Here is a 22132-nt window from a genome sequence, read left to right as displayed (position 1 = left end):
TGGTGGCTCTTCACTAAGTATTAGATCCAGTAGCGTAGCCAGGGGGGAGTGTGGGGAGCGGCCGCTCGGCGCCTTTTTAAATTCTTACTCACCCGGCGGCGCCCCGGTTCCTCGGCGGCAGGGGCCTTCACGCACTCCAGCTCCTCGGCGGCGTTTCGGCGGCGGGGGCCTTCAGTGCTGCCGAGGACCCGTAGCGCCACCCGGTGAGTACAAGCGGGTGGCACCTTTGTTTATGTCAGCTGCCCCTGTTGGCTCCACCTCGCTCCGCCACTGACTAGATCCGTCAGCTCAGCTTCACCCCCGTAGTGTGGGCACTGCTTGGGAATCACCTGGAGTGGAACACCCATAGAGACAACTGCTCGAAGAAGAAGGAGGTGTTACTTACTAGTACAGTGTGATCACGGCTTACGTTCTCATATAGTATTTCCTGGATGCTATAAAAACTCCAGGGGGTCTGAAAACGTTTACCAGAGCACCATTCTGCACCGCTCCAGTGAATTTAAGTGCTGAGTGTGATCTCTGAGGATCACCAGGACCAGTAATCGGCTCCTGCTTTGTGTCTTTCGGTGTTTTAATGTTAGGCTGCTCTGGTTCAGCCTTGACACCAGTCCCCAGTGTACTAGCATACGGTCCCACCCTGGCTCCCACCAGCCAAATCATGCCTTGCAGGGTGACCTCAACTGTCCTTCTGGTGCCAAGTATCCCCAAATCTGTGTACCTCAAGTTCTTAACTACCAGACATTTGGACTTTTCCCCTCTGGTTCCTCACCCCAAAGGAGTGTTCTCAGTTCATTCTCAGTTCTCAGTTCACTTTGGCACAGTTTGCACGACAGAGATCTGTTCAGGGTAAAAATAAACAAAAAGTTTATTTAACAGTGAAATCACAGACTCAGAGATGAAATGGCAAGGAAAGCAAACACGGACAGTATGTTTTTAAACCAAATAAACATAAAGTTGCAACCTCAGGCTTATGCTTTGCTATTAGACAAATAAGTTACCTATTTCCCCTGCACACTTTCCCAGCATGCCTCCTGTCACAGAGGAACTCCAGCATTGCCTGGAGAGTACCCCATTTAGACACTGGCCCTCAGTTTCTAGATGTCCTTCACTTCAAACCCTCTCTCTTGCAGACTGTGGTGATTCATGGTGCGGGAAATTCATGGGGGGCCATACTGGCTCAGACCAAAGGTCCATCTAACCCAGTGTCCTGCCTTCCGACCGTGGCCAATGCCAGGTGCTTTAGAGGGAAGGACTAGAACAGGGCAATTATCAAGTGATCCATCCTCTATCACCCATTCCCAGCTTCTGAGAAGGAGTAAATAACACTTCCTTATTTACTTTCTCCACACCACTCATGATTTTATAGACCTGAATCATATCCCCCACCCCCCTTAATCGTCTCTTTTCCAAGCTGAAAAGTCCCAGTCTTATTAAACTCTCCTCATATGGAAGCTGTTCCATACCCCTGATAATTTTTGTTGCCCTTTTCTGTACCTTTTCCAATTCCAATATATCTTTTTTGAGATGAGGCAACTAGATCTGCACGCAGTATTCAAGATGTGGGCGTTCCATGGGTTCATATAGAGGCAATATGATATTTTCTGTCTTATTATCTATCTCTTCTTAATGATTCCCAACATTCTGTTCACTTTTTTGACTGCCGCTGCACATTGAGTGGATGTTTTCAGAGAACTATCCACAATGACTCCAAGATCTTTCTTGTGTGGTAACAGCTAATTTAGATCCCATCATTTTATATGAATAGTTGGAATTATGTTTTCCAATGTGCATTACTTTGCATTTATCAACATTGGATGACTGGGCAAAAACGGCGGATGAAATTCAGTTTTGTGAGATCCCTTTGTAACTCTTCACAGTCCGCTTGTGACTTAACTATCTTGAATAGTTTTGTATCATCTGCAAATTTTGCCACCTCACTCTTTACCCCTTTTCCCAGATCATTTATGAATATGTTGAATTGGACTGGTCCCAGTACAGACCCCTGGGGGACACCACTATTTACCTCTCTCCATTCTGAAAACTGACCATTTATTCCCACCCTTTGTTTCCTATCTTTTAACCAGTTACTGATTCATGAAAAGGCCTTTCCTCTTAAGAGCCTTTGCTTAAGAGCCTTTGGTGGGGGATCTTGTCAAAGGCTTTCTGAAAATCTAGGTACACTATATCCACTGGATCCCCCTTGTCCACAAGCTTGTTGACCCCCTCAAAGAATTCTAGTAGATTGGTGAGGCATGATTTCCCTTTACAAAAACCATGTTGACTCTTCCCCAACAAATCATGTTCATCTATGTATCTGGCAATTTTGTTCTTTACTGTAGTTTCAACCAATTTTCCTGGTACTGAAGTGAGGATTACCAGCCTGTAATTGCCAGGATCACCTCTAGAGCCTTTTTTTAAAAATTGGCATCATATTAGCTACCCTCCAGTCATCTGGTACAGAAGCTGATTTAAATGATAGGTTACATACCATAATTAGTACTGCATTTTCACATTTTGAGTTCCTTCAGAAATCTTGGGTGAATGCCACCTGGTCCTGGTGACTTCTTATTGTTTAATTTATCAATTTGTTCCAAATTGCCCTCTTTCTGAGGCCTTTTCAGAGTTTCATCGACAAAAGTTATGTCAATGACCAAAAAGCACTATAATAACATTGCTGTTGCATGTTCACACTATGCTTCTTCTATCAGCAGAACACGTCCGTTCTTGGTGCTCTCGCATGGACAGTGAGAGCAGTGCACTGCGGGTAACTATCCCACAGTGCTGCTCCCCACCTTATGCTGCTAGGACTTGGGGGTTGGTGGAATGTACCACAGCGCATCATGCGTGTGGGCTTAACATCCCATGATGCATTGCTTTCTGTCCCAGCATTCTATGGGCTTACGGCTTTGGTTCGCAGCTTATTTCAACGACCTTAGTTTGCTGTCTGCCTGCCATCTCTGTGCGAAAGGATGGATCCTGCATTGCTTTCTACTGCTCTGCTAAATGTCATTAACACATCACAGATGGCAGTGCAGTTAATCATAAAGTTCCTAACTGAACAGGATTCAGACTTGCCCGACCTGCTGTGTGCTGTGGATAGGAGCAACATACAATGACTTGTGGCATTCACAGAGCAGCTGCACACAGTGGACCACCACTTTTGGGCTCGTGAAACTAACACTGAGTGGTGGGATCGTATCGTCATGCAGGTCTGGGATGACGAGCAGTGGCTGCAGAACTTTCAGATGTGGAAAGCCACCTTTCTGGGACCGTGTGTGGAGCTCACCCCAGCCCTGTGGCACAAGGACACCAGAATGAGAGCTGCCCTCTCGGTGAAGAAGTGGGTGGCGATTGCAGTGTGGAAGTTGGTGACTCCAGACTGCTACTGGTCAGTCACAAATCAGTTTGAAGTTGGGAAGTTGACTGTTGGGGCTGCGTTAACACAACTGTGCAGGGCCATTAATCGCATCCTGCTGCAAAGGACCGTGACTCTTGGCAACGTGCATGAAATAGAGGACGGCTTTTCAAAAATGGATTTCCCTAAATGCAGAGGGGCCATAGAGGGCACACATACCCCAATTTTGGCACCAGGCCACCTTGCAATGGAGTCCGGCAATAGAAAGGGGTATTTCTCCATGGTATTGCAGGCATTTGTGGATCACCGCAGCTGTTCACCGACATAAACGCTGGATGGTCTGGGAAGGTGCATGATGCACATATTTTCAGGAACACCAGCCTGTACAGAAAGCTGCAGGTGGGGACTTTCTTTCCAGACCAGAAGATTCCAGTGGGAGATGTTGAAATGCCCATAGTGGTCCTGGGAGACCAGCATACCCCTTACTCCCCTGGTTCAAGAAGTCTTACATGGGAAACCGGGATAGCAGTAGGGAGCACTTCAACAAAAGGTGCAGGATGGCTGTGGAATGTGTGTTTGGCAGATTAAAGGCATGTTGGCGATGCCTTTCTGGCAGGTTAGATCTGAATGAGGAGAATATTCCCATGGTCATCGCCGCCTATTGCACTCTGCATAATATTTGTGAGGCTAAGGGTGAAAGGTTTGCTCAGGGGTGGACTGCTGATGCACTGGGCCTGGCAGCTGATTTTGAGCAGCCTAATACCAGGGCTATTCAAGGGGCACAGCGGGGGGCAATTCAAGTCAAGGAAGCTTTGAGACAACACTTTGAGAATGAGAACCAATAATGTATATTTCTATGCTGCAAACTGCAATGCTTCATTAAATCAAGTTTTCTTAAGACGCACCTGTGATGATTCATGATCTAGGATTTCAGTAAGCAAAGGATTAAACTGCTTGTGTATGTCTTGCTGCTGCCTGCTACCTCCGTTTGTAGGACACAAATAAAGAGCAGTTATCTTTCAGATTCTTTGTTTTTACTAAACAAACGATCCACCCACACACAAACGCTCAGTGGGAAAAGAAGGGACCATGGAAGGGCAGACCGTCAGAGCTGTGCATAGGTCCAGCTATCATTTTGAAAACTGTCTGAGGGGGTGGAATGAATGGAAAATGGAGAAATTCCAGAAAGCATAAGGGAATGCATGGGTGGAGTTGAGAGAGGCATGGAAAACCGTTCTGAATGTGCTGCAGGGGAAGGGAGGCACGCATCTGTTGTGACTGCAGTGTTATGAGAAACTTAAGCATCTCTATTTGCTCCTCCATTACTTTTATCATCTGCTTAGTAGCATCCAAGAAAAAGTCCTGATTTTCTTTTCTGTCCTGCCGTTCAATTTCTCTCCACTCCCTGCATTCCCTTTTTACTGCATCGGAGTATTGCAGGACGTCCTGGAACATGTCCTCCTTGCTCCATCTTAGCCACTTTCTTATCTGGCAGAAGCGCTCCACTGGTGTGTAGGGGGCTCCCCTGAAGGCCATATCTGCAGAAGCACAAGAAACAATACACAGAAGCATGATTGTTAGTTCATGCACAACATTGAATCATTGCAGTTTAGCACACCCTTTGTAACATACCAAGCACTTTCTCACTGCACTTGGCAAGCACATATCTCGGCGAACACGCCAGGCATGGTGAGATTAGCCCAACGGGGGAGGGGCATTCTACCTGGGGTAAACAGCAATGGTGCTTATGAAAGGGTCGTGGTGCAGTGACTAGGGACAATATTGTAAATGCTCCAACACTTTTCCCCGGGCAGGGGTCATTGAAGCAGATATCTCACTCCTGAGGGTAACCAAGGAAGCAAGGCTGCAACTGCTGCATGCTTGCAGCTTCCGACTGGTCCCTATGCTGCTCGCCTGTGTGCAGCTTTGGTTTGCACAAGTAATTGCCAAGTTGCGCGGGAAAGTTTCATGCAATGGAGGAAGGAACAAAGCAGCTCTGCCAAGGAACCTCCAGCAGAGGACTACCAAGTACCTCCAGGAAAGTTTCCTAGAGATCTCTCTGGAGGATTCCTGTGAAATCTCAGTGTGCATCAACACACTGTTCCACTGCACTGCTTAGAGGCACAGGAAAATGTCCAGCACACAGAAACACAGCCAGCCTTGTACATTTCTATCCTTTCACCTACTTCTGCAGTACACAAAGCAAATGAAAGCTGAACATCATGAGCACCATCAACTCAAAAAAAACACTTACCAAGGGTCTCCTCTCCTGCTTCTTGCTCACCAGAGTGGGAGTGCCAGGACTGGCTAAACCTTTCCGGAGTGGAGAACAGTTCCTGACTGGCCAGCCCACCTAGTGAACCCGCCGTGGGAGCCACATAATTCCCTAACTCCACCTCCTCGTCCATGACTTCATCCTCGGAGTTAGGTCCACTTTCTGCCACCTCCAGCCCTGCCAAAGCATCCATGGGGCTCTTGGCAGTGGAGGTGGGGTCATCACCAAGGATAGCGTCCAACTCCTTACAGAATAGGCAGAAGGCCTTCAGGACAGCACCAGAGCGTCAGTTTGCCTTCCTTGCTTTCTGGTATGCCGGCCTCAGCTCTTTTATCTTTGTTCTGCATTGCTCTGTGTCCTGACTGTGTCCCTTTTCACACAAGCCCTAAGAAATCTACCCATAGGTATCAAACTTCCTATGGAGCGCAGCTGCAACTGCATAGCCTCCTCTCCCCAAATACTGAGCAGATCCAAGAGCTCTGCACTGGTCCAAGCGGGAGACAGACCTGGTTTGCAGCGTGGAGCCACCATGGTCAGCTGGGAAGAGGCGATGTGAGCTCTCCACGCTGACCAAACAAGAAGTGGAATTTTAAAAATTTGTGTGGCTTTAAATGGGGAGGGGTGGATGGTTGTTTGTGGCTGCAGGGCAGCAGAGTTCGAATTGCTGATCAGAGCTGTCAGGATGGGCATTGTGGGACACCTCCTGGAGGCCAATTAAAGCAATCAAATCAAGCGCGGTATCTACACTGGCACTTCGCTGCTAAAAACCCTGTGTCTCTCGTCGAGATGGCTTTATTTTGTCGCCAAAACTGAAGAGTTTTGTCACCAAAAGTGGCATTGCAGTGTGCACACCTCCACCATTTTGCTGCCAAAAGCTGCCTTTTGCCGACAAAACTGTAGTGTAGACAAGGCCTTAGTTTTCCAAGACTGGGGTTTTCTTTTTAGTTTCAAGTTAACTGAAGTCTAATGGTCCACCGTTGTCTTTTCTTGGCTGGACAACGGGGGGTACCTGAAGTGAGGCCTTGCCTACACTACACAATTCTGTTGGCAGAAGGCAGCGTTTGCTGACAAAACAGTGGAGGTGTGGTGTACACACTACTCTTGGTGGCAAAACTCTGCCGTTTTGCCGACAAACTAAAACCACCTCGACAAGAGGCATAGAGCTTTTTGCAGCAAAATTAAAGTGACAAAGCATCAGCGTAGATGCTGCCATTCGTTATGTCGACATAACTGGCCTCCCCCAGTATCCCACAGTGCCCACTGTGACCGCTCTGCTCACTGTTTTGAACTTGGCTGCCCTGTATCTAGCTATGCCTGCAAGCGCCCCTCCCCTTGCAAAGCTCCGGGAAGCTCTGACATTCCTCAGGGGTGAGAGTGGAGGCTGTGGGAGAACCTGGAGGGAATCACAGAGCCATTAATGTGGAATCGGCAGGCAGGCAGAGTGGGCTGCTGCCGTGGGGGGAAGAGACTGCTGTGCTGTGCAGAGCCAGGGGCTGGTGTCCCTCTTCCCCCAGGACTGGTTGCTCAGGCTGCTGTCTGAACTTAGAGAAAGCCTTCCGACACACTGTCCTTCAACACACACTTCCCCAACATACACTGTCTGTCTCTCTCTCACATATTTCTTCCCCCCTCACACACACACACACACACACACGTGTTGTTTCTGTCACTCCTCTCTCTCTCACACACACACTCCCTGTCACAGACTCACCCCCTCCTCTCTCCACCACACACTTCAGTTGAAAAGCAGCTGGCAATCTAGTTGGATGCCCCTGGAAGGATGGGATTGAGAAATCTGCATCATGTGACACTGTACCTGCCCCATGAGGCATTGCAAACCTCTCCCAAAGTACCCTGCAGCCAGTTGCACAATGGGATAGCTACCCACAGTGCACTGCTCTCTGTGGCAATGCAAGAGGTGCGAGTGTGGACGTGCTCTGCCGACAAAAGGAGCACAGTGTGGACATGCAGCAGCGGTTTAATTAAAGCGGTATAACTTTTATCGACAAAACTCTGTAGTGTAGACAAGGCCTCAGTTTCATGTGAACAGCTAGCTAGGGAGGATCCACTCCCTGCTGGGAGGCATACTTGGCGTTGCAGTGCCGGCCATGAGCATACTATTCTAAATACATAAATTATATGTATATAGAATAGTAAATTCTGTATATAGAACCCCAGGCTGTGTACAAGTCTCATAGTGATCATCAAGTTCAGACCATTTCATAAAAGACTTTACTCGATACGCTTTTATAGTTGCATAAAATCAGTAGATTCAACGTCTTATTCTTTGGGGTTCAGACCCTGTTCTCCCCTTGGGGTGTCAGGACCCTGATTGTCACATGCAGTTACTGGAGTTCTTTGAGATGTTCTCTCTCTGAGTGCTCCTTCCCCTCTACTTTGGAGTCCTTGCCTCTGGCCAGGTTTCGTGGGTGAGAAGGAACTGGAGCAGCGGAGGGGCTGTCCTTCCCGTACGCCCTCAGATTGGGGCACTAGGGTATATACAGCGTAGGCACGGACCCCGCACACTGCTACCACAAATCTCCTATTGAAAGCGCACAGGTGCACGCACACCTAAAGGGAAGTGCCCGTAGAGAGGGAACTTCTCAAAGAACTCCAGTTACTATACACGTAAGTAACCTCTCCTTATGTTACAGCCAAGATCCAACTGAGATCAGGACCCCTTTGTGCTAGGCACTGTACGTATTTAACCCACTGGTGAGTGTGTGTTGTAGGGTGTCGTCTGTGCCAATTCTCAGAGGATATGAGTTGTTACTGCCTCCAGATGCAGAGGGGCTTTAGTAGCTTTTAGCGATGGGGGTCCCTTGCCCTCATGTGCCAGCAATGCCTCTTAGCCATGTGCATTGACCAAAACGGACAGTCTCTACGCAAAAGAATAAATGGACACAAATCAGACATCAGGAATGGTAACATTCAAAAACCAGCAGGAGAACACTTCAGTCTCCCTGGACACTCAATAACAGACTTAAAAGTCGCAATTCTTCAACAAAAAAACTTCAAAAACAGAATCCAACAAGAAACTGCAGAACTGGAATTAATGTTCAAACTGGACACCATTAAATTAGGCCTAAATAAAGACTGGGAGTAGCTGGGTCACTACAAAAACTAATTTCTGCCTGCTGATACTCACACCTTCTTGTCAACTGTTTGAAATGGGCCACCTTGATTACATAGGCCTTATTAGCACTACAAAAATGATTTCCCCTCCTTGTCAACTGTTGAAAAAAGCCCACTTCCACCTTAACTGAATTGGCTCGTTAGCACTGACCCCCCCCCCACGTGGTAAGGCAACTCCCATCTTTTCATGTGCTGTGTATTTATACCTGCCTCTGCATTTTCCACTCCATGCATCTGATGAAGTGGGTTTTAACCCACAAAAGCTTATGCCCAAATAAATTTGTTAATCTCTAAGGTGCCACAAGGACTCCTCATTGTTTTTGCTAGTACATACATTGTAAGGGATAGTCCCTGCCTTGACAAATTTACAGTCTAAATAGACAAGACAGACGAAGTTTACTTAAGTGACCTTCTGTCTTCAGTTAGAACCTTCATCAACCAGTTGATTCCTCCTTTCCTCATGTCCTTTTTATGACAGGGAAAAAATAGCCCAAACCTGAGAGTGGCCTAAAGAAAGTGTCTTTCCACCCCATCTGATTTTTTCATGTTGCTTTTTAATTGCAGGTGTGATTAAGCCCACGCAGTATAAACCAGTTCCCGATGAAGAACCCAATTCAACAGATGTAGAAGAAACTTTGGAACGAGTAAAGAACAATGACCCTAAACTCGAGGAAGTCAACCTTAATAATATTAGGGTATTCAGCCTCCCCTTCCTATGACAATTAACACTTCACAGTGAGACAGGATGTGTGCTATCTAGAGGACAAAGGCCAAGCACACCGTGCTGTGCAGGAGAATAGGTTATTGTCACAGCAGGCTGTGTTGGCCATTATTGGCAAAAGGACAAGTTATGGTTAGGGCTAGATTCTGAATTCCTTGCTTATGTAGAAATCAACAGGGCTGCTTGCAGAATAAGGCACCGCTCAACAGAAGTTAGGCATCGGAATCTGGCCTTGACTAGTTTTAGGATGTTTTTGAGGGGATTTCACAGTATGTCATTAGAGCCTACCTACAGTCAGAAAAAAGTGCTTTGGGTTTGCATTGTATTTACAGGGAATCCTAATTGTGCATGTGGCTAGATGTCATGTACAAACACACTGCAAGACTGGCAGAGCAAGGATCTTTCAAAATAATACACACTGAGTCCCTAGGTCAATGTTAGCTGCTTCACTGCAGGAATTTCTTAGTGAAACCCTTGCAGAAAAATTACACAGATGTAACACTAAGGCTGGTAATTTAATTACACAAAAGACAGTGTTTCGCATTGCCCTCTTGTGCTAATGATACTGTATTATCTGCCAAAGGCTGTGTGGCACTGAACAGCGTGGCATGGCTTGCAATGAACGGGCTCGTATAGGTATCTGTGCATGGCCGTGACGCTAAAGCTGCTGTGAGAAACCACCATTCCGCATTCCCTGACCTGGCTGATTAAAATCTAGGCTTTTCTCTGGGCTTTTCTAGCTAAAGGTGACATGCAAAGGACAAGCAAATGTGCTTGTACGCTCTTCTGTTTCCCTTAAACCTGCTAAAGGAGGGGGTAAGGCGTTCTAGTCAGGCTGTTAAAAACTTGGTTTCTGTTAACTTCTCTTTAACTCCTGTTGTGGGCAACATGCCTTCATTGCTGTTTTCTTTTGGGGGCTGGGAAAGCGCCCGTGACTGTTTTCTAGTCCAGTCCAACCGTGGAGGGTAAAACCAAATACTCAAGTTAAAACAGGCAGAACTTCCCTCTTCCCTCCCAGCTGTTTCTTTTCCCCACAGACCTCCCATAAAGAAGCAACTCAGGGCACATGCACAGCTTGGCAGGTCACCTTTTAAATGCGCACACGGTATCGAATGCACACACGCCAGCTGCATGATGATGGCTCCCGCACCTGCCTGCGCCCTCTGTGTGCGTTGGAGGGTGTTGTGTTCAGATACATGCAGATGAGGTTCCTGTGTGTGCAGTTAGTGCTGGTGCCGTTAACTCCATGTGCACAGTCAGCCAGCTGCAACTGTCCATAGATAAGGTACTGCATTTTCAGAAGTGACTTGTGACGTGGGGTGCAACTTGAGACCCCTGGAGAGGAGCCTGACTCACAGGTGGCAGGGGCTCAGCACCTGTGAAAACCTCGAGGTGTCTCTAGTTGGACTAAAGATTTGGCGTGCCACTTTTGAAAACCTGGGCCAAAGATACATGACTGCATTATTCACAGATGGGCTTACGGATAGTGGTGGTAAGGCCATATCATGCCAGCTGATCCCAGGGAAGCACTCCTCGTTGAGGACTATGGAAATAGTCAGTTTGAAATTTTAAAGAGTCCCTTGGAAGTTATCAGATTCTGAAAAGAGTTTGTCAAGTATTGAACAGGAAAGAAATACTCTTGGCTGGTGAGAGCTCAGAACAGGCACACAGATGTTTGTCAAACTCTCCTAGTTCTCCCCCAAAAGTTACCAGTGACGGAGGGAGAGAGAAGACTGGGCCTGATTCTGAGAGTTGAGGATGAGCTGCTTAGCTGTCAGGGTCAGGCTGTGATCCTGCAAGTGGATCCTTGCAGGCATAAGCGCCATGCAGGCCTGCACACTAGATCGAGGCCTGAGGAGGGCAATTATTTCCCAGCCATGACTTGGCTGTGGCTGGTGCAGTGATATAGCACTGTTAGAACTTGTGTACACCCAGGGCTTTACCTACTCAAAGCACTCGGTAAACCTCAGCTACGTAAAGCCCCACACTGCCCAGGGAGGTGAGCAGGTGAGTACTGGCCCCATCTGACAAGTGGGGAGCCCAAAATGCGCTGAGGTGACTTGCCCAAATCCAGGCAGCGAGTGAGGGGCAGCGCTGGGATCAGAGTGGAGGCATTCCCGTGCTGCTTGGGCCATGCTGACCATTTCAAGCACTACTGTACAATCTAGGTTCAGCTTTCTGTCCCCTCCTGAATACCCAGTTGTGCCATTTCCACTGTACAGAAAGCTGCTTGTATTTCGTACACACAGTGCATGCTCCTTTATACAATATTTTTTTAAGGAGTGTACCAGGAATCTGGATAAGGATGACTGACTAATGCACCTTTCCGGGCCTTCTTTTTGCAGAATATTCCCATACCAACTTTAAAAGCATACGCTGAAGCACTGAAGAATAATTCCTATGTAAAGAAGTTAAGCATAGTAGGAACAAGAAGCAATGACCCGGTAGCCTATGTAAGTACCATACCATGCTGTGTGTGATGACAGGCTAATGGCTGGGGGACGGTTGTTAGTGGAATTGTTTTCTTGCGAGAGTGATTGTTTAAAGCAACCTGAAAAGGGGAAAAAATTGTGGTGCCCTTTTTTGTACTTTTATATTGTATGAAAAATGCCAGAGATGGGAAACTGAGGCATGGAGAGACTAAGTGACTTGCCCAAGGTGTCACAGGCAGTCTGTGGAGAAGCAAGGGCTTGAACTCAGGTCTCCAGCATCCCAGGCGAGTGCACTGGGCCGCTCTTCCTATTATTTATTATTCAATTCTAACACTCTCCCCTTCGTGACTGCAGGCACTGGCAGAAATGTTAAAAGCCAATGGTGTATTGAAGAGCTTGAATGTGGAATCCAACTTCATTTCTGGGTCCGGGATCCTGGCTCTGATCGAAGCACTCCAGCACAATACTTCACTGATCGAGCTCAAAATTGACAACCAGGTAAAACAAATCCCAACTTGACCTCTTAGATTGAATAAAAATGGTTTTGTTGGGAGGCCTTGTATCAGGAAACGTGGGGTTTGGCTCACCTGATACTTTCTGGACAATCACTCTAAAAAAAAAAACCAACTGGTGGGGGGGATAGGGAGAAGTCTGTGTAGTGGGCTTGACAAGTGGCTAGCCCACATAGAGGATTACTGCCAGCTAATGGAGTAACTCCCTTAGGCCGAGCGGTAGAGCACTGTGCTGAAGGTTCTGGGTCCATACCCTGCTGATTGCCTGTGGTTTTGGGCCATGTGTACATAGTCAAAACTACACCAGGTTTCTCTGATGATTCAGTATTGGTCAGCCAACAAATGACAAGATAATTTAGGGCCTGATCTTTCAAGCTGCCCATTTGCATGGAGCACTTGATGGACTGGACCCTCCATAAATGGAAACAAAATCCTGCAGGCTTCATCCAGTGCCCTTGTGCCATCATTTATAATCCTCTGCGGAGAGCCTTTTGGAGAACTAGGCTCCTAGCTTTTTTCTGAAGAAAGCAGGTTGGGACTTTTTTACAGCAATAAAACAGATGTTTGAAAAGCTGGAAAGCCCAGGATCCAAACACTGGAGATCCGTGGGCATGCCAAGGTGAGCGATGGACCCAGATTCGGTAGCTCGCCCCGATCTCCGCTGAGTTTGCTGTCTCCAGAAGGCTGGGCAGTGGTGGGGGAAGGCCTGTGCAATGTTTGCTGGTACTGATGAGATGTACTGTGGAGTCAGCAGGAGGCAGTCCAGGGATCAAAGACCAAAATAACAGGGCAGCCCTCAGTTGTAACCTGCTTTTCCATTATCTTTTAATAAAGAGCCAGCCGCTGGGCAACAAGGTGGAAATGGAGATTGCAAACATGTTAGAAAAAAATAGCTCCCTTTTGAAGTTCGGGTATCACTTTACACAGCAAGGTCCCCGGCTTCGTGCATCTAACGCCATGATGAACAACAACGACCTGGGTGAGTCTGCCTACACGCCTGCTTGCATGCATTCTTCCATGCTCCCCATAGTCCATGGTGCTGGCGCTCCCCTGCGGTGTGCTTGTCAGGAATTCCCATCAGCTGTGAATGTAGCGGGTGCGTATTTCCTCTCCTGCTCTCTGGCGGGCACATTGACCGAGACTCTATGTAAATACATCTCAAGGAAATAAACAATTCAGGAGAAATTTCACTTGAATTAGGAAAGCACCCGTTTGAATCGGAAGGGGCTGGTGCTTGCTAGGGAGAACCTGATTCTCTTCCTGCTTTCTCCTGCTGAGAGGTACCGGACTCCACCAGCAGTTCCATTCAGTCATTGGGGCTGGCGGTGGAGTAAAGCGCTACTCAGTGTGAGTAAGACAATCGGCTTCTGGCCCAGAGTAAGATGCTGTGCAGGGCAAGGGTGGCAGAATCTGGCCTTAACCAAACAGGGTCTCCCGTGATACTCAGAGGCAGTGAGCACTAGTGCTGGGGAGTTTGGCATTTCCATGTCCTTTGTTAAGCCGTAGTTGGCAGAGTTAGTGCTGGGAAGCCCGGGCTGCTGCTGGCATGAACTGGATCAGCAGAGCCCTTCGCTTTCCTGGGCTGCTGCCCTTTCACAGACACTGCTTCCATCCCCGCTTTAATGGGGAAAGGACAAGCAGAAGAGTCAAGCTCTGAAGACTGAAAAGTTTGGCCCCTGCCTTTGAACAAATCAGGTCTGTTGTTAGTTGTGTTCAGGGGTACAAGGCTAAATTCTGTTCCCAGTTCTATCTGGGCGCCCCAACTGAAGTTAACAGAGCTGCGTGCGATGACAGTACTTCTCACTGATAGGTGCGGTGCTGTAGGCATTCGCTGACGGACGGTTGCTTGGCGACAGCCTCACATGCTGCACTGGAAGACTACCCAGTGGAGCCTGTTGGGACCTGAGAACAGACCTAATTTCCAGAGATCTTACCCGTGGAGGAAATTAACATATAGCTCCCTAGACAGACTGGCTAAGAGGAAGTGCCTGGTGAAAGATTTGCCATATAAATGTCTGCCCTGAATAAACAGCAATAATCTGAAGCCGTATATTTTGCTCTTAACGTGGTTTTCCAGCACAGTCTAACCATTTTGTGTCCTTTATGACATGAGTCTACTTCAATTTAAAAAGCTATTGAATTAGCGTACCTCTAAATGAGACTGCTGTGCTGAAAAGCACTGACTTATGACTTGGTGCTCTCTGTTCCATGCAGATGTCTGTGTATTACTGTGTGTGCGCGCGTGTTCAACCTGTTGAGGTTTTTAAACCAATGGACTGGATTTTGTCTCCAGCTAGTCTGCTGTTCTCATGGCAGTGTAATAATACATTGCATTTACACAGAATACTCCTGGGGGGGATTCTGCACCAAAGAAATGAAAATTCAGCGCACAATATTTTAAAATTCTGTAAAAATTTTGCGTATTTTATTTGTCAAAATAACCCAGTATAATCACACCAGTTTCAATTATTTTGGTAATTTATTTCAAAATACGTCAGCAATTATGTCTGTGACAATACAGACAACAAAAAAGATTGAGGAAATGTTTTTTTGACAAATAGATTCCTTACGAGGCATATTAATACAGAACTCTGAGTAATAATTCATTTAAACTTTGGGTTTCCCACTCGTCAGATGGGGCCAATGCTCACCTGCTCACCTCCCTGGGCAGTGTGGGGCTTTATGTAGCTGAGGTTTACAGAGTGCTTTGAGTAGGTAAAGCACTGGGTGTATACGAGTTCTAATATATCTATATATATCTAATATATCACTGCACCAGCCACAGCCAAGTCATGGCTAGGAAATAAATGCCCTCCTCAGGCCTGGATTAATCTAAATGCATTTCCTGCAGCCCTTAGAAGCAATGTAAAGGTTTGTGGGAGTCAGGGGTAATGGAGGAGCTGAGGGACAGGGAAGTAATTGCAAGGAAGGAGCCTGGGAGTGAGCCTGGAGGGTTCTTGGGTGTGGGTGGGAGAAGTATGGAACAGGTTATTTTGCGGGGCAGGGAGGGATTGTTAGGGAGCCTCCCCCATGCAGACCCTGGCTGACCCCTAGCTTCTCCCATTCAGTCAGGTTCATCTGCCCCTGTCCCCATGTGTCCCTGAACCCTCCCATCCCTACGTATCCTTGCACACCCACTCAGGCACCCCTCCTCCCCCCAACCCCATGTGTCCTTGCACCCTCCTACCCTATCCCCATCTGTCCCTGCACCCCTTCGCCCCATCCCCATGTGTTCCTGCACCCCCACTCCCATTCAGCTCCCGCCCCAGTCTGTCCCCACCACTAGCCCTTCTGAATCCCAGTCTGTGACCTCTCCAAACAGCTCCACACTGTCTGTCCCCCCCAAATGCCATGCCTTCTGACCTGGCCCCACGAGCAGAGCGCTGTGAGGAAGGCAGCCTTTTCTCTTCCCTATCCGCAGCTGGGGCTGGCCCGGGAGTGGCTGCTCTCTGTTCTGGCACCACAGCGGCCTATGGTGGGCAAAAGGCATAACGGCAGCACCTGTCCAGCAGAATGGATTTTCTGCAGAAAGAGAGCTCCGCATGGCACATGAATTATGTATGTGTGCAGTGGTGCAGAATTTCCTCAGGAGCAACAGAACCTTACACCTCGGAGTGCTTCCAAATTGTGGCTCTGATTCTGCAGACACTTAAGCGTGTGCATACCTTTATACACACTAGGTGTCCTGTGGGACTACTTGCATGCATAAATGCACACACAATTCCCCAACACAACTAATTTCCCCCTTTGTGCATATGCATTTCACCTCAAATTAAGAGTTTCTTGGCATGGCACAGTGCAAGGAGGATTTTCTCTGGAACTAGAAAATGGATAAAAGCCACAATTTCAACTAGAAAGTCACTGCTCACTGACTCTCGGATCAGAGTTGGTTTTCATGAACTTGGAATGTATGCGCGTCACCACGTTACTCATAAAAAAGGCATTACATTTAATTTGTCACTCCTGCTTCTTTTTGGTTGAGAAGTTGGTGACTTTACCTGTCATGCAGCTGTTGTATACTTTGCCTCCTTGATCATGAGAACTGTACAGAAGATATCTGATTTGGATCTTGTTTGCAGCTCGTATACGTCGCTCTGATGGCCCCTGGCATAACTTCTCAGCTCTGCAACTGGACGATGTATAAGTACAGACAGAATTTTTTCCCTACTGGCAATAGCTCTCTATCTGTGCTCCACGACTTGTGCTCTCAGCTGCCACCACCTGACTCAACTCAGACTTGGTTTTACTCTCTCTAGCTTCTGTTTTACTGCTCTTGGCTCAGCTGCAGGTGATACGTTGTATGATCTAGCACGTTAGATGGAAGGCTTTTTACATTCATCCTATGAGCTAATTTCTGCATTCTCCCTTTTCTGGCTGCTTTTTCTTTCCCTCTGTATTTATTTCAAATATATAAACTGTGTTATGTATCCAGTTTAAACACCTTCTCTGAAAATGCTCACTAAAGTGTGGAGGAGCAGAAAAACACAGCTCAGAGATTAATGAGGGAAAACCTGTTTTGGCAGGGCACTTTTTCTGAGGTAGGAAGGCCTTTATTAAGCTATACAGAAGCAGTAAAAGATAAGGACTGGATAAGAAGCCATACTCTCCTTGCGCAGCTGCAGGCGTTCACCAGCTATTCTCTACCTGCCTCTTATGTGCTGATCATTACCTGATGAGAAGCAATCAGGGAGAGATGTAATTGAGCTACCAAACTCTTGTTTAACAGAACCCTGTGAGCTCTGTCCCCATTTGAAGCTGATGTCAGTTACTTCAATTTTTGAGCTCTTTTTTAAACGATGTAGATTTTTAAATTGATGTTAAAGACCCTGGTCTGTGTTCTCAAGGTCACACATCAACTTTAATAGAAGAGATGAGGCTAAATCCCCTGGACTGCTTTGAAAATCTCAACCCTGACTCAATGGATGACAGCTGAAGCCAAATGCATTCAAATTAAAAATTAGGCACAAATTTTTAACGAGGGTGATTAACCACTGGAACAAGCACCCACGGGAAGTGGTGGATTTTCCATCTCTTGATGTCTTCTGATCAAGACTGGATGCCTTTCTGGAAGAGATGCTTTAGCGAAACACACATTGTTGGGCTCAATGCGGGCGTAACTGGGTGAAATTCTCTTGCTTGTGCTATACAGGAGGTCAGGCTAGCTTATCTAGTTATCCCTTCTGGCCTTAAAATGTATGGAAAACCCCCCAAACTTTTCCCCTCACATGAGTTTTGTTCTGGTTTTAAACTATCTGTGGATATACCCGCTATCCGCGTGTGCAGCGTCTGCCTTGACTGACCCTTGTTCCTGTTCTTTTTCAGTGAGGAAGAGGAGACTTGCAGACTTGAATGGGCCTTTCTATCCCAAGTGCCGAACTGGGGTGTAGTTCCCGGCTGTGAGGCTTGCGCCTGGTGGTTTGTGCTATACCCTGGAAATCCGAAGGCAAAGTGCCTGCACAAAACGTCTGTGGTGCCTCAGTTCTGTGTTGCATAATTATGCACTAAAGGTTTAAATTAACTAGTGATTGTAGGTGACGATTTGATCAAATATGACTAATGATGTTTTCTTTAGTCAAGCTGAGTCAATCCAGTTACGAGTTGCCAATTTTAAGCAGTCTCGGTTTAGAATACATCACAGCACAAATGTGACTGTTAATTCACCTATGACTTAATTTCTCTTAGGATTTCCTGTGTGGTGTTTCAGATATATTTAGGATGTGTTATGCATGATTGGAAAAATTACTGCTCTACACAAGTTGCATAGGTATTTAAAAAAATATTTTTTCAACTTGCTTTCCTGTTTGACAAGCATTTCTACTCTCCTACCACATTGCTACTATCCCTTTTAAGGACTTGTAAATTACAATTAATTACCAACATTTGCTGACTTTATTTGCAGACAGGATGTCAAAACCACCCATATTTTTTCCCAAAAAGAATTCATGTCTTTTTTACTCCCCCCGCGCCCAAATGAAAAGAACGTAAGGCCACTGATTATAAAGTAATGGCTCCATAAAAACAGAGTAGTAGGTATTAGATGGGACGTTAAAATCTTCTTCTCTCCTTTCCCATGGATATGTAAAACCATTGCTTTAAGAGATTAGGAACGAAATCCTGACTTCACTGAAGTCAGGAGCAAACTCTCATCGATTTCCCCCTGAATTTTCTCTTGGAAATGTGCCCCATGTGCTTTTACTCAGTCTGGTAATGAGCGTGCTGGAGCCCTCACTTGTAATTCTGGTTTTCTGGCTGGATGACCATTTTATTTATCTGCAAAACTTCTTGTTCTGCTAGAAATTTTATTTTACCAACATCCTAAATTTCTGAGTAGGGCACCCTAATAAAGAAATTACTTGAAAATACCCTGCCTGGGAATCCATGTAGTCCAGGATGCCATTTGAGTAGAGTTGCATAAACACACCAGGCAATTGGGTTTGTGTGGTGATAAAAACCCACTGCCTTTCTAGGGAGGAATTTCCAGCAGCCACATGCAGCCTTTGATCATGCAGTGGGTTCCTCACCTGCAGGCCATTTATACCCACACCAACTCCCATTGACTCCAGTGGGAGCCTGGTCTGCACAGCGTGAAGTCTGCCCATGCAGAGCCATTGCCAGAGGGGGGCCTTTGTTTATACCCCTAAAGAATCCATCCGAGCAATCTTTTTCACATAATAAACAACCTTCTGCCTGCTGCTGTTCCCAGTGGAGTTCTGCAGTCTGTGCATTGTGTAATACAGCAAAACTGCCACTAATTTCAACAGAATTTTTGCATGAATCCAGGATTCAGGCTTTGGCCCTGATTTGCTCTCTCTGAATATTACACTTTAACCTTGAGTGGGAAATACAAACACGTTTGATTGTTGTAATAAATGTGTCAGAAATGACAAATAAAAGGTGTCAGTGCAATTTTTTGTAAAATCCCATACAAAAGATTAGAAAATCCTGAAAAACCAGAAAGGGGCATGATTAGCATAATGCCAGATGGACAGCGCTATTCCCACCCGACACCTCCCAAAGGCTTTAGAAAAATCAATGAAAACATCCGTCCAGATTCCACTTGATAGCTAGCGGCAGAGTTGTCTGCTCAGATTTGCCCAGAACTAACTCGGCATCTGTGTCTGCTCTTCCACTGACTCAGAGGAATGGCAATTGTTCTCCCCCTGTTAAATGCTGCTTGCCCTGATGCCCATGGGGAACCTGGGTCTGTGGGGACAGTGCAGAATGCTCTGAAGGGGACCCTGATGTGAAGACCTGAGAGGATTTTACCCTACGTGAAAATAAAATAGTCCTTAAAAAAAGCAATAACCTTTCCCTTTTTCATGCTATAGTAGCATCTAAACTCCCCTGGCAGTTGAAACATATTGTGGGATGACTCTGGGCATGTGTGTGAAAGTCACACTCATGCTGGTGAGCCCTCACTTGCTGCGTGGTGACTGTGCTGGGATTACATGGGTAAGTGAGCAAGCACTTACCAAGTAGAGCAAGGACTGGCACAGTTGCCTGGGGAGAAGCATCAGGCTCTGTACCAGCTGTCCTGTCGAGCTGTGATAATGATGAAGGGTCACGAGCTCTTGAGGAAAAGGGGATTCCCTCCCGACAGCGAGCACCATGCCTGCTAGTGCGCAGACTCTCCTGCGCGGAACTGCTGAGACATGGAACTAATGTACCGCCTCAGAGAAGTCACAGCAGTTGTGCTGAACGGCGAGTCGGCCTTTCAAGTTGTGTCAGAGTGGTTCTTGGGGCGTAGCTAACGAAGACCAGCACATGGCCAGACCCCAGGGGTTGCCTACTCACTAACCCTTAGAATATGGAGGCCATGGAGTGTACTTGCCTTCTATGCTGGAAATGAGTGAAATAGTCATGGGGGCAGCTGCCCCCTCTTACCTCCTGCTCCCTCCCCTTCCAGAACAGCAAACCACCCCAGTCTCCTGCTCCTCCTCCACAAAGCACTGGAACCACCTCACCCCCGGCATAAAGGAGCCTATTGCTTCTCCTGCCTTGTAGCGGGTCTGAGGCTACGTCCTACTCAGCACTGGTCCAGCCTCCTTAGCCACTGCCCGCCCGCCTGGCCATCCCACCCCTGGCATGGGTAATGGGGAGACTTTCTCAACACTAGGGGAGCAGGACCCAGTGGGGTTTGGGGGTAAAGCCCCTCCTAGGGGCCAGAAACTCTCTGTAGACCAGCACCTTGCTAGCAGGCTGCTTGCTTAGGAATGAGCTGAAACCCAGCTGCCACTCACTGGGGCACTAACAGGTTTCCAAAGGGTTAAGAGCAGCCCACGCCCTGATGAAGAGCGTTTATACAGCTCTGTGGCAGCATCAAGGATGACGTGTCACCCTGTCATATTTAGAAGTTCATGCTAACATGCAGTTGACACCGTTTCCCATTCTGTACTGAAAAACGGACCTGGCCAGGGCCTTTCATGGGGGTTACAGGATGGTAATTTAGGCGGTAGGTTTGTCGGCTGGTTGGGGGTTTTAAAACATGACATCTGAAAAATACCACAGTGCAACAGACTCGTTGTGGGATCCTGTTCCCAACCACACCTACTGGCAGTGATGTAGGCTGGGAATGCAACATGTGCCTGATGGCAGGACGCTGCTTCTGGGCCAGCTTGCCAACGCAGCTGGGAAAGGTGCTGCAAGCAAAGAGGCATCGACCTAGTGCTAGGAACACCCGCTGCCTAGGGAAATAGGGGCCTCTTCCAAAGGCCAGTGTTGTCAGTGGGTGGCACTAGTCACATCAGGGGTTTGGGCTCAGCCCCTGCATTATCAGTATTACCTAATATCAGCTCTAGGGAAGGGTCCCACAGTTGACCTTAGAGCAGATCTGAAAGCCCAGCTTGGAGAACACAAAGCAGCAACCCAGCAGTTGTTGAACAGTCATGGGAACAATGTCAGAGAAGACAGGGAATTAATGCAACCAGTGTATTACATTAACATCAAATCTAAATCTGTTGCAATGCCTTCCTCCCCATGCTTTGGAAAGGGACCATGGCTGTAACTGACAATAAGCAACTGTAGAAACTTGAGTGTGATGGGGCACCGCCCCCGCAGCGCAGATGTGGTCAAAGTGGCAAGAGAGGCCACTTAGCCTTAGGCTGCACCTGCTGGGGAGCTCCGGGGCAAGGCACCTGGTTGAGCGCACGGCTCACCTGGGTGGGAACAGGTGGGGCTGCTATAAAGCCACAGAGCTGAGGTAGGGGTTGCAAGGAGGTGAGTCTGCAGGCACACTCCCTGGTACACATGGGACAGTAGGAGCCTGACAAAGGCAGGCTTGGACACAGTCCAGGGAAGGAGGAGCAGTAAGGGGTGACAGGGACAGACCTGATGTGCTGGGTTGAGGGTCCCTGGGTTGGCGCCTGGTGTAGAGGGCAGGCCCGGCTTTCCCTGCCAGCCAGTGCGGGAGTGGTGCAGTCAGTGCAGTGGAGATGGACACTGCCTGAGACTTTGAGGAAGGGAGACTCTGATAATAGCCCAGAAGGGGAGGCCCCTGGGGCCTGGACCAGAGGGCTAAGCCATTAAGAAGCAGTGCCGCAGAGAGCGAAGGGCCACAGTGCAAGTGACAGGCAACACACTGAACGACCGCCGGATGGTGGCGAGCTAATTCCCCAGATGAGCCACGAGGAGGCGCTGCTGAGCAGCGAGTAGCAGACCCCATGATACTGAGAGAAGGGTTTTTTAAAAGCCATTGTCAGGACA

At 47.5% G+C, this 22132-nt stretch overlaps 1 protein-coding gene across 3 annotated transcripts in view; it reads left to right on the top strand.

The window, feature by feature from the left end:
* The window catches only part of TMOD1 (tropomodulin 1), a 73659-nt gene extending 54336 nt beyond the window's left edge, over positions 1 to 19323 (top strand). The window contains exons 6-11 of one of the 3 annotated variants that reach the window (XM_075128931.1): positions 9330 to 9460; positions 11832 to 11939; positions 12273 to 12416; positions 13265 to 13409; positions 16510 to 16568; positions 17753 to 19323. In XM_075128931.1, the coding sequence (XP_074985032.1) occupies positions 9330 to 9460; positions 11832 to 11939; positions 12273 to 12416; positions 13265 to 13409; positions 16510 to 16568; positions 17753 to 17755 (590 nt within the window). In that variant the 3' untranslated portion in view covers positions 17756 to 19323. Of the gene's footprint in view, positions 1 to 9329; positions 9461 to 11831; positions 11940 to 12272; positions 12417 to 13264; positions 13410 to 16509; positions 16575 to 17752 lie in introns of all 3 variants that reach the window. The other 2 variants (XM_075128930.1, XM_048849744.2) reach the window with 2 other exon arrangements.
* Positions 19324 to 22132: the final 2809 nt, after the last annotated feature.

Source organism: Caretta caretta, chromosome 5 (genome assembly GCF_965140235.1).
Source record: "Caretta caretta isolate rCarCar2 chromosome 5, rCarCar1.hap1, whole genome shotgun sequence".
Lineage (NCBI taxonomy): Eukaryota > Metazoa > Chordata > Testudines > Cheloniidae > Caretta > Caretta caretta.
Note: the sequence above shows the minus strand (reverse complement) of the source record. Positions and strands in the feature narration are given on the sequence as shown.